Source organism: Haliotis cracherodii, unplaced genomic scaffold (assembly GCF_022045235.1).
Source record: "Haliotis cracherodii isolate W230 unplaced genomic scaffold, xgHalCrac1.p SCAF_28, whole genome shotgun sequence".
In the NCBI taxonomy this organism is placed as follows: domain Eukaryota; kingdom Metazoa; phylum Mollusca; class Gastropoda; order Lepetellida; family Haliotidae; genus Haliotis; species Haliotis cracherodii.
In genome coordinates this window covers 1,117,133-1,133,028 of record NW_027266284.1, presented here as the reverse complement: position 1 = coordinate 1,133,028, position 15,896 = coordinate 1,117,133, and the positions used below count along the sequence as shown (strand labels likewise).

Sequence of the window (15,896 nt, the reverse complement as noted above, 5' to 3'; positions counted from 1 at the left end):
ACTCCAGCATGCAGGCTGTAAAGCTGCCCAAACAGAAAAGTGAGGATTAGAAAGCTCCATCAGCAAATATGACATGCACATCACACAGGTGCTCCAGGTTGACCTTTGTAACATATACAAACAGAGATCAGTGTTGTTTTGTCACAACCCAGGTCTGTTATGATGAATTCATCGCTGGCAACAGTTGTAGTCTAGATTCCAAATGCTCTGAAAATATCTTTTCTCCGAACTTTTACCAGACTGTGAAAGCAGAACTTTCACATATATTTATGACATTATATATTGTAATAAGTAGTTCGCCTTTTGATCCTCAGCATTCATGCAGAAGTTATTCAAGTAGCAATACTGACAACAACTTTTAAGTGGATGTTTTTGTTGACATAAACTGTTGACAACATATCCATGTCAGCTATGGTATACCATTTTGTGGCTCTCTTTCTTTGCATGTTAAAAGCATAAACCATAAAATAGTGTTCACTGGCAAATATCAACTTAAGCACATCCTTACACATGTAAAGGCATCCAAAAAGGCTTGTGCTCACAAGATCTTTATATAAATGATCTCTTGCATGGAATTTCTTTCACATAAGTGTTAGGGAAAGTCACTGTTACTAGAGGTCACATGGAACATGGTTTAACCTCAGGAAATGTCTTATTCATTACTGAAAGGTCAAAGCATCTTCCAATTAGTGAATATAAAACTTCAAATAACTAAATCAACTAAGTCTTATATCATGTTTGTGTTATATGTCAAGGTCACAACTGATGTGCACATGCACTATTTTACAGGTATACCTTGTGGAAGAACTCCTGAGCCCCATCATTACACCATTCATACTTTGCTTCTGTCTGAGGAAAAAGGCACTGGAAATTGTTGATTTTTTCCGGAACTTCACAGTAGAGGTAGTTGGGGTTGGTGATGTCTGCTCCTTTGCTCAGATGGACATTAGGAAACATGGAAACCCACAGGTGAGAATGCATGGAATTTGTATGTGTAACCATCTCAGTGACATGTTAACAGTTATGTATTTGGAAAGTGTTTGCTTCCCAGTTCATTATCCGTTTGCCTTTGCATATCTGTTCATTTATTGTAAATTTTGCATTTTGAAAATCTTTTCTGAAACCACAAGGTTTATATGAATCTATCATTGAATGGATGATCCCAGAAAGTGCATCTCTAATTTCTACTCAGTTTCAAAGTCATTCTAAACATGGCCATCATGTTGAAAATGCCCTTTGGGCTAATGTACCAGCCCTTTCTATGTGAGTTGTTGTGAAATTATTACCAATATACCTGTTTTACTGTCTTATGGGTGTGTGTTCTCCAAAATAAAGACAAAAAGGATATTATATCAAAATGAATTTAAAGTTGAGTCCAAGGCTTCCATTTTTGATCTACATTTGACAATCATATTGATTCATATATTTGTAGAAGTTTCTGTTGATATATCTGTAAACAAAGTGATTTTATGAACAATAATAAGTACCCAAGTATGTGGTATACATTATGTCATCATACATTCTCTGAGTAATGTAGGTGCCAGTGTTGGCATCTGCAAACATTTCCTCAGAAACCATTGGACCAATAAACCTGAAACTTCACATGTTTGTTGACACCTGAATTTGTTCCAGAAGTTTGAATCCATTATACAAAATGGCTACAATGGCCATACAGAAAACAACACGAGAGATTGTTTTTCAAAATATATTGAAATTTAGTGTAGTTAACAGTACAGCTCAGTCTAACATATAATATTCCTACAAATACAGAGCCACGATTACATCATTGCCACAAATCCTATATTTTGGCAGTCATCACTCAAAAAATTCTCCAGCTTTGCAACAGTTGACCTCTTCATTGTCAACTATCCATAATCATTTGTGACAATAACAGTACCTCCCGTCTCAAGTCTTTTGCATATGCACCAGATGGGACCAGATGGGAAGACCTCACTTCTTTTCTATGTTTGCTAATAGAGTAGCGGCCAACCCTTAAAAAGAGGCTTATTTAAGGAGTAACCCCTCCCCACAGTATAATAAAACACAACCACATTTTTCTTCACAAGATGTCATTTATGCATTAGAAAAATATGGTTGTGGTGATTTCTTTTGGTAGCAGACATGTCTTTTGGTGGTAAAATGCACATTTGTGTGTCAAAATAAAGGAAATCAAATAAATGGCTCTAAACAGTCAGTTTGCATATTGCAATGCTCATTTTAAAAACAAAATCAGTGTACTGATTTGGGAAACCTACAATAGAACAAATAAACAAGTACCAAAATTGTCTAAGTCGAGTTATGGGCCAAAATGTGTCAAAAACAGGAAAAAATCACACAATTTTCATTTTCAAATTATTCCAAAACTAAATATAATATAACCCCCACATTTACAATCATGTTTTGTGATATCTCAAAATCTACCTGAATGCTTTAGGAACTTACAGAAAGAATCCACAATTAATGTAGGTATAATATAATATATGAAAATTTAGTAAATGTGATCCCATCCCCCATCCTGTTAAGGAAACAACAAAGATGGCCGCCAATACAGGAAATAACAATATTTCGTCTTCACTTCGGAATGTATGAGAAATTTACATGTCAAAATTTAGGTTTCGGCTGGGAACTCTATCTATCGTGTTATTGCCATACATAAGATAATTATTGCCTATGTTCTGTACTAAAGCGTACTGTACTCATTACCAAATCCGATCCGTGACGATCTGGGGTAGAATAGGCCTTCAGCAATCCATGCTTGCTGTAAAAAGCAACTATGCTTCTCCGAAGAGCCGACTAACAGAATCGGGTGGTTCACGCTCACTGACTTGGTTGATGCATGTCATCAATCCCAATTGCGTTGATCGATGCTCATGATATTAATCACTGGATTGTCTGGTCCAGACCTGATTATTAGCCCACCGGGTCCTAAGGACCAAGGTGATCTTATGCCATACCGTGGCGTCCGTCGTCAGTCCATCGTCTGTACGTCAACAATTTTTTCTTCTGAACCACTAATTGGAAATTAACAAAATTTGAATGGATGTATCCCCAGGTGTTGGGGATTCACAATTGTACAAATGGTGAGGCTGACACCCCAAGGGCTGGGGGGGCGGTCGGGTAGCCTAGTGGTTAAAGCGTTCGCTCGTCACGCCGAAAACCCGGGTTCGATTCCCGACATGGGTACAATGTGTGAAGCCCATTTGTGGTGTCCCCCGCCGTGATATTGCTGGAATATTGCTAAAAGCGGCATAAAACCATACTCACTCACTCACTCATCTGTCTGGCACTCCCAAATGAGTTAGAACCTTGACCATAACATGCAAACCGATATTATCCCCACCCTATAATAAACAGATACATTGTATACATTTGTTTTTTATGAGGAGAATAATACACTTATGCCAATAGGATTCGCCCTGGGATCCAGCCTTGCCTCTGGAAACCTAGACCCTGAATCATAACATGGAAACGGTTCAGATCTTTATGCTACATTTGTAGCTAGAGAAATACATGTTCATGCTGGCAGATTTGCAATCCAAATATTTGCAGTATTATATACATGTTCAATGCAAATGTATATTTTGTCATGATTGCGTCACTATCCAGGTGAGAGATACTGGCCCTATGGGCCTCTTGTTGTCCTAATTTTTGTTTAATACATACAGAAGAAAATGTTAAGCAGAAATGGTTGACGCTCATACCAAGCAGATCTCTCTCCCACAGCCCAGAGGGTTGTACCAACTCTCAGCGGTATTAACAGCTATATTCTAAGATACTGTAAATTGTTCATTGATTGTTCTTGTAAATAACATTGTGATTACCAGTAGTCTCCTGTTAGACTTATTTTCAGTTAGACTTATTTGCTACTTGCCTCAACAATGTATCTTCCTGATGAAGAAGTTATCAGTGATATTCTCTGCTCTGCTTGAACTATATGAACACTCACTCCACCGGAGTCTCTGTCTCTATCAGATCTCTCCCCGATTTTGTAGCCGTGAACCAGTTGGCGACTCTTGGACTACATTGAGATAAACATTGTTCCATACCTGCTCTGAGCAAAATGTGGGCCATCCTGATTGACTCCTATCCCTACTCAGTGCAAGCACTCAGGTTTTATCTGGCAGCAACAGAGCCTCACAGAATACACAGAAAACAGCCTTTCATATCTTGTAAGACTGCCTCTGAAAAGTACATTACAAAAGCAAGATCATAATTACAGGAACTTATGCCACAGAGAACTTTCTACTCCAAAATTAGGTCTCCTTACAGCTCATGAAATCAGAGCCTAATAAATCTGCTAGCGATATGTCATCTCCTGATGACTCTTGTTATTACAAGAATATACATACTGTATTCCACATAAGAAGCGCCCTGCTCTAATAGGCTATATTTGCTAATATATTGGCTAGTGAACAATCCCAATTAGCACCCCTCCCGATTGATCAATGTACGCAAGACTTATTTATTCGTGCATAATACGCACTCTTGGGTTATATGCACCCTTAATTATGGGCAGTTAAATTCTGGAAAAATATATCTGTCGTATAACATTTCAGGCTGTCAGCATAAACCACGAAATTTATTTATCTTTCAACTCCCCCTATTTCTAAATTTTAGAGCCCCTGGGCGCTTATTCCATTGAATACAGTGAGTAAAAACAGTACATTCTTTTATGAGTGGAATATGAGACCATTTATTGAACAAGAGATTAGATATAAAGAGAAACATCATCTGTATATCGTTTCTGATTAAATGACAATCTCAATAAAGTTTGCTGTTCTTTACTCCAATACACTATCTGTCTGCATGAAGATGTGAGAACACCTTCATAAGAGGTTGCATCAGGTGAACTTTCCAATTAAGGATTGACTGTGTATTTTTTTCGGTTCATTGAGGTATGAATCGAAAAACCGATGTGCAAACTGTATGAATCCGCGGATTCTTACAAAAGTTTGCACATTGTTTTTTCGATTCATACCTCAATTAACCGAAAAAAATACACAGTCAATGCTTATAATGAAATTCGACAACGTAAAACATGTTTTATCTACAATAGTTTAACCCAAAACAGTTGCATATATCAAAACAGACAAAAATGACGGCATTGATGAACATTCCACGTGTAGGAATACATACAGTGGCGTGACATGAATCAGGTGATCGTTTAATTTATGCACATAACTTGACACGCCTACACAGTCAGTAGCCAATCAACGGAGAGTGGGATTAAAACAATGTTCATTTGACCTGTCAATTAAGGCAAGAGGCGAAAAGACTTGCAACAGTCAGACTGTAACGAACCGAGGGAATATGTCCGAGAGAAGGCGGCTGTTTCAAATAACATGGTCATTTACTGTGTGATTCAAACATTACTTCTCTGATTACGGTAAAACAGTTGGAGAAATGCTAGTTAGAAATGAAACACGAAGACATGAAAGTTGAACCGAGGCGAGCGGGAAAAAAAACTGGCAAGCGAGCCTGCACGTTTGCTGTTTCATTCATTCTCGGCCTTCGGTTTCAAAGGGTAGTTTGGACAATGAATATGCATGCAAGTCGCTAAATGTCCTGTGCATGACGATACACGTGAGCAGAAAGGGAATTCCCTCGACCCTAATATTGGGATTCCCCGACATTCCACAGTAATAAAAGTAGTGCGCAGCAGTGGGCATGGCTTAATTTTTTACATTCATTTGGAAATGAATGCAATAACACATGACCAATTCAGCTAATCAGAATGCAGGAATTTCCATGAACACAACGGAAATTTAATTATTCAGGGTTGAGACTTCTAAATTCTCGGTAGGAGCCAGTGAATCATTTAATTTTAACTATCTCAAAAACAAAAACATTGATGGAGATCTCAATGCCCAAATAAACAGCTGTCTCTATTATATTGTTTCTGATATTGCTAAGTCATGTTGTTTCTGATCACTATGGCATCTACACCCAAAATGTTGTAGTTGGGAATATTTTTGTTCTGTGGCAGTTTGCTTTTGCTGAGATGGATATTTCCAAAATGAAGTCAAATTGTTTTAGAAAGCTCGATTTCTGTTGAATTGTCCAATTTATTTTTATGTATTTTTTTTTTTTAAATTCGTCATATCTTACAATAAATATCTTCGAATGAATATTCTTTCTTTCAGGGATCCTTGGGGTTAACTTTTCATCTTGAAGTATGCAGTAATGAATTGTGTCATCTCCTGATTGTTGTTTTTGTCAGACATCCCCACATGTTATTTTTATAATTCTCCACAATATACAGGTCTTTCTTCTGCATCAATTCCCAAGTGTATTAACTATGACTGTGACAAAATGATCAACATGTTGATGTATTCTAAATCTACAAACTGTTTGTATTTAGTGGGTTGCTGAGACTGAGACACTTGCCAACAAGTACCATCAGGCAGAGGATGGCAAGACAGAACTTAGCCTGATGCATTTTCATGTGAGTATATTATCAAAAAGTGATCCACATGCATCCAAGATATAAACACTACTTTTCATGATAACTTGTTGCAAAGATGACTTGGAAATGATGCAAAAATATTACCAAAGTATCTCAGAAAATGGCATAAAAAAGTGGCAAAATCATAGCTTGCAATACAAAAGTGTTTTAGAATACCTGTTCCTCTCAATTAGCTATTTAATGACATATATGTAATACACCCTGCTATCGGAAACATGTTAAAACAGTTGTATTTGTCTTTCAAATTTAATGATCCTATGCAGGTCATACCGTATATGACCGCCGATAAGCCGACCCCGTAGATATGCTGAGGTGTTAACTTGACCATTGAAATACGAAAGAAAATGATATGACCTGCAGATAAGGCAAAAAACACTGCGAAGTCGGACTGCGCCGATGTCGAAGGCTTCTCCAGTTTATTAAACTAATCTCTCGAAAACAAAAGAATTAAGCCCCTACTCCCAACACGATCGCTAAGCACCCACAACTTGAAAGTGTTTGTGTAAAAACAACATAACAATACCAATCGGCCCGTTATTATCAGTGCTCATCTCCTTGTGTACCGTGTTGCTTTTTAAACAAAGGAAGCAATCACAGTGGTCACCGTCTGTGATGTCACAGGAAACAGCGGTTTTTTTTATCACGTTTTTTCAAAAGGCGAACGGAATAACTCGCCGTTACATATGTTTATTTGCCCCTTTCAATAAAGGTAGATACTTGTTCACTATCAATTTTTTATTTTTGCAAAACATACGTACCGGTAATAGCTATGGCAATTTCATCTGTGAATTATGTATTGTTAAATGTAAAGATTGTGGAGTTTATGAAGAACGATAAACTTTGAACATTCAATTGAAAACTTATTATCGTAAGTAGTAATATGCATAACATGTTTTTAATAATGACAACATTGGTGTATAATAATAACTTTATTCCAAACTTTCGGGTTGTAATCTATCGGACCGTCATTCAGGCGATTGTTGGATCACAATCTGAAAAATACTATCATGAAAGTATATCCCGTGGATAAGCCGACCCCTTTCTACAGAATCTTTTTTCTGGTCCTCAAAATTCTGCTTATACGCGGTCATATACGTTAGTCATTACTCGTGACATACCAATCACAAGCAAACTTACTATTAAAATTATGACTATAATAAAACCGCATATATACGTCGACATTGGGCAGCACAGTTGTGTTTCAGTCAGAAATACATTAAACTTGATATTGATAGAGAGAAGTAACATAGTTCTTACGAAACCTCTACCTCTATTATATCTCTGCCATAAATCCTGTATTTTGGCTCTAGTCACACTGACTAAACTTTTCAGATTTTCAACAGACGTCCTTTTCACTGTCAATGACACACACAACTAGTTATCGCCAAGTAGTGTTGTAGCTACCCAAGCTATGACGTAACAATGGTGGCAACCTCACTTTTTTCCTATGTGTGCTAGAGTCAACACTTATTGTAATAGTAGAAACGATCTAGCACTTGGTAGTAAGTCACATTAATCTAAGATTTTTCTGATAGTTTTCTATAATAGCAGACAATAAGTACATATAAATAATTACTGTAAAGCAGGTGCTTGGTGTTTGTGAGGTCAGGATGCTGTCTCTAAAATGTGAGAAGTGCACCAACACTTCGAAGAAGATCTTAACTAAGATAGCCGAGGCACTGACCAAGGCTAAGAGGGGCGAGGCCGCCAAGAGGAGGGTGGAAAACAGCACAGCCGAGAAATCAGCTTCCGCACCAGCGTCTGCCGCTCCATCTGATCCATCATCTCCTGCTCTCTGGTTCATCAACTGTTCAAAGAACAGCAGGAGGCGATGAAGAGCATGTTTGAGATGTAGCTCTCAACCCTGGATAAAGAAATAGTGAGAATCAAGGAGACAGCTCTGGCTAAGACGAATTCCCCGGTTCCGAGACCAGAGAGGGGGGTGCCATCTGTCCAATCATCATCATAGGGCCTGTCCCAAACGACCAGCGAGCCGTGAAGATTCCGGGGTAGAATAGGTCTTCAGCAACCCATGCTTGCCATAGAAAGGTGACTATGCTTGTCGTAAAAGGCGACTAACGGGATCGGGTGGTCAGGCTCGCTGACTTGGTTGATGCATGTCATCGATCCCAAATGCGTGGATCAATGCTCATGATTTCAATCACTGGATTGTCTGGTCCAGACTCGATTATTTACAGACCGCCGTCATATAGCTGGAATATTGCTGAGTGTGGCGTTAAACAATAAACCAACCAACCAACCCAAACGACAAGCAAGCTGAGCCATAGGCCAGCCAGCTGACCAGCTGACCAGCCATCCGACCAGCCAGGTATAAGCCAGAAGGCTTTGCTCTACCATGAGACAATACCGTACAGGAGCCGCACAAGTAGTACAGTAGTTCATGGCAGCCCAGCCGACTGACAAGCCATCCAGCCAGTCAGCCATTAAGACACCATACAGTCGTCACATGGACTCTATGGGCCAGCTGACCGTTAGGACACCATACAGCTTCACCATGGACTCCATGCCGACCGTCCAGCCACACTACACAGGATGGTCATGCGAACCGTTTAACCAACCGGTCAGCCGACCGAGAGAAGAGCCACCGCACGGCTACCGTTACACACAGACCATTGCAAGCTGCATGGAGGTTAATTATACCGGAATCAAGAACACCGAAGGATGACGATTACTATGATTATCCACCCCCCCATAGGAGCTACCCAAGGTCAAGGCGGAAATGGAGTGCTTTGAAGATCAGGCTGCCGACTCACCCCAGCGGGACTACACGGAGGGTTACACCTTCGTAGAATTAATAGAAGAATTATACCATCTCATGCCTGTACTCCAACCTCCTGTGACAGAGAATTCGCCACCCCAGATGCCGGAATATGTCATGCTCCTAAATTGTCTTAACACATTCATCAGACATTTTGTTAGCCTAACTATGCAGGCAAGGTAGTATACCAGTTGTCTGATAGTCTATTCAAGCTCAAGCATGATGAACGACTTCCTTAACCTCCAATGAAATGGAAGTTATATAGGATGCACAGGGATCCACCTCCGGAATCCCCATATATGGACGAAGACTTCAACAAGTTGGTACACAACCCCAACACAAGCATAACGTTAACTCCTTCACGGATTAAGGATCTAATATCAGTATCCAAATACTCAATAGATATTGGCACTTACATTAATTGGTTTGTCGCCGGAATCAGACACATCATTCCACCATTACAGCCATCCTATGAAGGCAAATCCGGTGACACGCCTATGACTACAGTGATCGCTCGCTATAACGCTACCAATGGGGTCCAAATAATTGGTGGGCGTTATAGACGATGAGCCGTTTAACCGAGGCCGAGGCGCGCGCTCGGAAAATCTCAAATCATCAATATGTGTTTATCTCACGTCACATCAAAATAGTATATATTTTTATGGACCTAGATCTACCTGTAATATCATTCATTTATTAAATCTGTCACATTTCACAATGTCTGAAATACGTATTCCATTTCAATTTATCATTTTTAATCGATAAATTAAAAAATTATTCACTATTTCCCGCGATGTTATTGAAAATATAATTCTCTGACACACATTTCGACAACGGGTCCACATCAAAGAGCAAAATAAAGACGTTTTAAACAAATCTTTAAATATATTATACAAAGTGATAAATAAAATCAACAAAAATATATCTAAAAGTAATCAAACTTACATCTAAGTTATTATTTCCATCGTTTCGTGCGATCGCGTGTAATGTAAGTCAAATGACACCTCGGCTTTCGTCGCCTTGAATTCTCGGCTCGGACACAATGTTTAATGCAAAAATATATGCATGAAAAATCTTTGTCACAGCTCGTAACCTAGCACGATACATTCGCGAAGTTCCATATTTTTAATATATATCGTGATTTCCTGCTTAAAACGTTCAGATTAACACGATTTAACAAAAAATCTTTTGCCAACTTCTGAAATTTATCAAACACGAGCGTGGTATCACAGCTATAATTTGATTGGCTGCCTGAGGTCACATGCTCAAAATTGACCAATCACGAAACTTGTAGTAGATTTCGGCAAGAAAGCGTCATTAGAAACAAATTTTAATCCAATGAAATCGCTTGTTATAACTACGAAAAAAAACAGGCGATGTTACGAAAGCGCGATTACGAAATGAATGACCGCCGTGTTGTGACAGCAACTACATGTGTGTGACAGTGTCGCCTCAAATTTGATTGCCTCACTAATTAAGAATATAAACTTCGCTTGTGGTTCTCTTTTATTGCATGCATGCGCTTCTAAGATCAAAGGTCGATAGTGTGAAAAGTTAACTAGTTGAACAATCGTATTTCAGGGACTTGCCGCGGATGTTTTCAAACAGATTATTAGAACTCCATTCAGCGATAAACGGTTGATTATGCAATGAGAAGCGTTATGTGCAAATGAACAACGAACAACAATACAATTATGTCTGTGTAAAACTATCAGTAATAAAAGTGTACATAAATTTTGGGAGCCATGCGTTACCGCGCGTAGTAACCGAAGTAGCGCTTTATCGAAGAGCGCAATAGCGAGCGATCACTGTATTACCACTGATCAAGTCGGACTCATCCATAGCCTTCTAGATACTATAGTCAGGATGCAAGAAAACTTGCTCTCCTCACAAATCTGGATGTCTTCACAACTTCTATGGCAAAAGTGTCAACAACGTTTAGCCCAGATCTGCAACAGAGCTGTCTCTAACCAAACCAAGAAGTTTATAATGTCACAACTCATATCAGCTATCACGACATTAAATGGGAAATTTGGACACGTGATAGATGAAGTCAGACAAGACACTACGGAATGATTCCAAAGTTCAACTATCAACTTAGCTGCTAAAGCTCACAGATTGCCCTTTCCCCAGAAGCGTCCCTGGGACTACAAATCTTCATTATCTGACCTAAGAAGAAATTTGTCCCCTCCAGGAAGGATTCTTTCCAACCGGGGGTAAGACAAGCGGAAATCTTCTCAGGAATCATTTCGCCAGCCAGATTACAAGAAACAGGATACAATTGCCATGGAAGATCTGGAGGCAGAGGCGAACACGGGTTCTGACTTCCATACCACCATCTCTGACGTTGTAGATCTTTTCGACCTGGTTATGTCTATTGTCTTTTAATATAATGCCGACTCCGGGACCATTGGGAGGGCGCCTTCTGTCCGCTGATAATTCGAAGCAAGTTACGTCTGACCACTGGATTCTAGACATCGTGGCTCACAGGTACAAACTGCACTTCAGGAAACATCCTACCTTGAAGACACATGCCGTCGGACGCAGATTTCATCTAGTCAGAGTCAAGTTAACACAGCAGATTGGCCATCAAGAGGCTTAGAAAGAAGCGAGCCATTCGGAGACTAACGGAGACCAACAACACCAAGAGATTTTATTCTCCGGCCTTCTTAGTCCTGAAGAAGAATACAACCGAAATGAGGGTGGTAATCGACCTAAAGATCCTCAACAAAAGATATCTGGTACCTCCGCCAAAATTCCAGATGGAATCCATACGGAAGTTACCGTCAAGGCTAAAGACAGAGGACTGGCTTATCAGCCTAGATTTACAAGATGCCTATCTTCACGTCCCGATATACCAATTGTCAACATCAATGGTCAACGTTACGACATTACGAAGTCTTACCATTCGGGATAGCAATAGCCCCTTGGCTATTCAACAGGATTACAGCACCAGTCATTAAGTTTGCTCACCTCCAGCTAGTTTGAATTCATGTTTACCTGGACGATTTCCTAGCGACAGACCAAGAAAAAGCTCAGCTACATCAGGACTTGATATTCTTGGTCCAACTTATGACCTACGTAGGCTTCAAAGTCAATCCTTCCAAGCCCAAGACTACTCCGATTCATATACATCAGAGCAAGACTCCAACTAAACAGGGGATATCTATGCCCACCAGATGATAGATTTGACAAGACTTATCAAGCTGATTCAATCACTTTCAAGTCAACCAGCATGTCTCTGAGGTGGTAAATGTCTCTTCTAGGCAACTTAACATCTCTACTGGATATGACCTTCAGAGGAAGGCTGATGCTAAGTCCTCTACAGACCTGGACCAATTCTGTATGATCACACAGCCTCGAGCTCCAGACTCAGTTACCTCCCAGATTAGGAAGAGACCTGCATTGGTGGACTCACAGAGAGCATGTGATGAGCGACATCCCCCTGCCTTATCCAACGCCCGAACACCATCTATTCACAGACGCATCAGACTTGGGATGGGGAGCCCATATGGACTACCACAGGGATCATGAAATACCTGAGAGAAGAACCTTCATATCAACTGCAGGGAAATGAAAGCCTTCTATTATGCCATCCTGGAATGGAAGATACATCTCTACGAATCGTCCGTCCTCATAGCCACGGACAACACCACAGTAGTGGCCTACATTTAGAAACAGGAAGGAAACAGATCCAGCTCCCTGATGACGGAGACACACGAATGTTTGGCTTGGCAGACTCCTTCCATTGCCGGATGGAAGCGATCATATACATGAAAAACTGAACATCCTTGCCAACAGCCTTTCTCGCCGGGGGATATTAGTAGCAACAGAATGGACACTACATCCCCAGATCTTCGCTTGTATAACCACCTTATGGGACAGACTACACCTGGATCTATTTGCCACCTGCCAGAACAACCAACTTCCAGTTTATGTCAGTCAAGTTCCCGACCCAAGATCTCACCAGATCGATGCACTATCGATTGGTTGGACTGATCTAGTTCCTTTAGCATTCCCCACATGGTCTCTCCTAGACAAAGTCATCCACAAGGTGGAGGTGGATTGCGTATTAATACAGATAGATTCAATATGGCCCAGCAGGGCGTGGTTCCCCAGGCTACTAAGACAACTAATGGAGGAATCTATCCAGTTACCTCTTCGTCGAGATCTGCTACAACAACACAAGTCCAGCATTTACCATGACAATCTGTCCAGCCTACATCTAACCGCCTGGAAGTTATCACGCAGAAGATACAGACTTCCGGATACTCTGAAATTGCCTCAGAAGCTGTGGCAAGATCATGGAGACCTTCATCCTCCCTTACTTATGACAACAGATGGGACAAGTTCGTCCAGTGGAGAACACAACAAGGAATTATAACTAATGCTATATCCATCCCTATGGTTTTTCTACTACATCTACATCAAGACAACAAAGTCCTACATGGGACGAAAGAAGGTTATAGATCAGCTCTTCATTCGGTACTTCAACATGACGGATTATCAATCGAAAACCATCTCATTCTAAACAGTCTAATGTGATCCTTTCTACTAGAAGATGTTCGAACACCTGTTAATGGAACCTTATGAGCCCATGGCTAAAGCTACCTTACTCACAAAACCCAGGAAGGCTTCCTTCCTTCTAGCCATGGCAACAGCAGCAAGAGTTTCAGATTTACATGCCTTCAACTATTCTAGTCTCACCCATGACCAACATTGGACCTTGATAACTCTAAGATCGCTTCCAGACTTCGTAGCCAAGAATCAGTCTACCACAATGGAACCCTTGAGACATAGACACCATACAATTCCTGCATTAGGAAATTATCTCAAGTTAGGATTAAGATCAGTAAATAATGGTTCGCAGAATAGGATTGCTGTCAAGTACACAGGGAGTTAGTAGAGCCAGGTCCCACTGGGTCACTCTGGTATATTCTGGCAGAGATATAATAGAGGAAGAGGTTTAGTAAGAATTATCGAACAATAGTTATCATTGTTAATAATTCTAAGAATACTACCTCTATTACATTCGAGGTACTCCCTCCCACCTCCCCAATTCATCTACCTCTTGTCAGATGTGGGGAAAAAGTTCGTTGCCTCCATTATTATGTCATAGCTTGGGTAGTTACGAGATTACTTGGCGATAACTAGTTGACAATGGAGAGGACGTCTGTTGAAAATCTGAAAATTTTAGTTAGTGTGACTGAAGCCAAAATACAGTATTTATGGCAACGATGTAATAGAGGTAGTATTCTTAGAATTATTAACAATGATAACTTTTGTTACATCAAACCTATAAATTCTGTATTTTGGTTATTATCACATTAAGAAATCTTCAGATTTTCAACAGATTTCCTCTTCACTCTTCATAACCAGGTTGTGCTAGTAATAGTATCTTGCTATCCATACCTTATGGGCATACATAAGGCAGAAAAACTTCCCTTCTTAATAGAGATTATGTTTAATGTAATACCACCATCAACAAATTGATGTAGCTATCATTGAGGTGTACATTGACATTACTGTGGCTTTGCACACAATGAAATTGCACAACATGCATGTACAACATGTGATGGTCGTGCAACACAGATGGCAGAAAACGTTGTTGGCGACGTAGCAGTGAGTGATATGTCAGTACAACAATTCTTGATCATGATTGGTATGGTGGCATGGCATGGTATGGCATCTCTTATGAGAAGGCATACAGACATTGGACCAGCCCACTAAGTCCTCTAACATGTCCGCAACAGAGCATCTGTTGGATGTTCTCGGGCAGAGAGTTTATGCCAGAGACGCAGCATCTGCCAATGTGGCCCAGCTTGAGGAAGCTCTTCATGCGGAACGGTGGTCTATACCGAGACAACCAGAAGCAATTTAATCAACCTTATGGCTTCAAGGTGTCAAACATGTATCGGCCAACATGGTGGACAACCAGATATTGATCTACACGCCCAAAATAAATTTTGTAGATATTTATCGTCATTACACCTTCACTATCGTTTCATCAGGTCACCTGATAAATAATTTTTGTCAGTAGTATGTAATTATCCTGATATCCATCCGAAGAAAGAATTGTGTGTGAGTGTACCTTAGTTTCTTATTGTTTAGGCCTCTTTTTTATTTGCTGGTTTACAAATTTTGGAAAACAAGGCACTTTCAAATTTGTTTATGTCTTTTTTGTAAACATGTTCAGTAGGTATTGTAAAAACTACATTATAATTCAATGTCATTAGGGTCAAGATCCTGAACAATTATTTGAACATGCTGTCGTGGTGAGTTTAATACCTTGTGCAGGTACATGCATGGAACCAATTTGTAATATATACTCTTCAAAAAAAAAGAAACTTGACACCATCTTTCAAAATTTAAGATAAAAACAATGTTTGAAAATAGGACACAGAAACCATAATTGAAACACGATTTGAGGATCAATGTACACAATGTTCAAAACATTAATCGTGTCGCACAGACAGACACATGTACACAATGGAGTTAACGTCACAGGGGTTCAGGAAATGTTGTGACCACCACGTGCATCAATTACCGCTTGACACCAACGACCCATAGATGCAATCAAGTTGTGAATAACACGCTGTGAAATATGCTGCCATTCATGCTGAAGAAGCGGTAATGTCTGGATGTTGTTGC

General features: G+C 39.9%; 1 protein-coding gene across 2 annotated transcripts in view; it reads left to right on the top strand.

Annotated features, from left to right (window-relative positions):
- The window catches only part of LOC139473358 (autophagy-related protein 9A-like), a 314,783-nt gene that overhangs the window by 261,326 nt on the left and 37,561 nt on the right, over positions 1-15,896 (top strand). For both annotated transcript variants that reach the window (XM_071255894.1, XM_071255893.1), the window contains 2 exons: positions 790-969; positions 6,362-6,445. In XM_071255894.1, the coding sequence (XP_071111995.1) occupies positions 790-969; positions 6,362-6,445 (264 nt within the window). The remainder of the gene's footprint in view (positions 1-789; positions 970-6,361; positions 6,446-15,896) is intronic.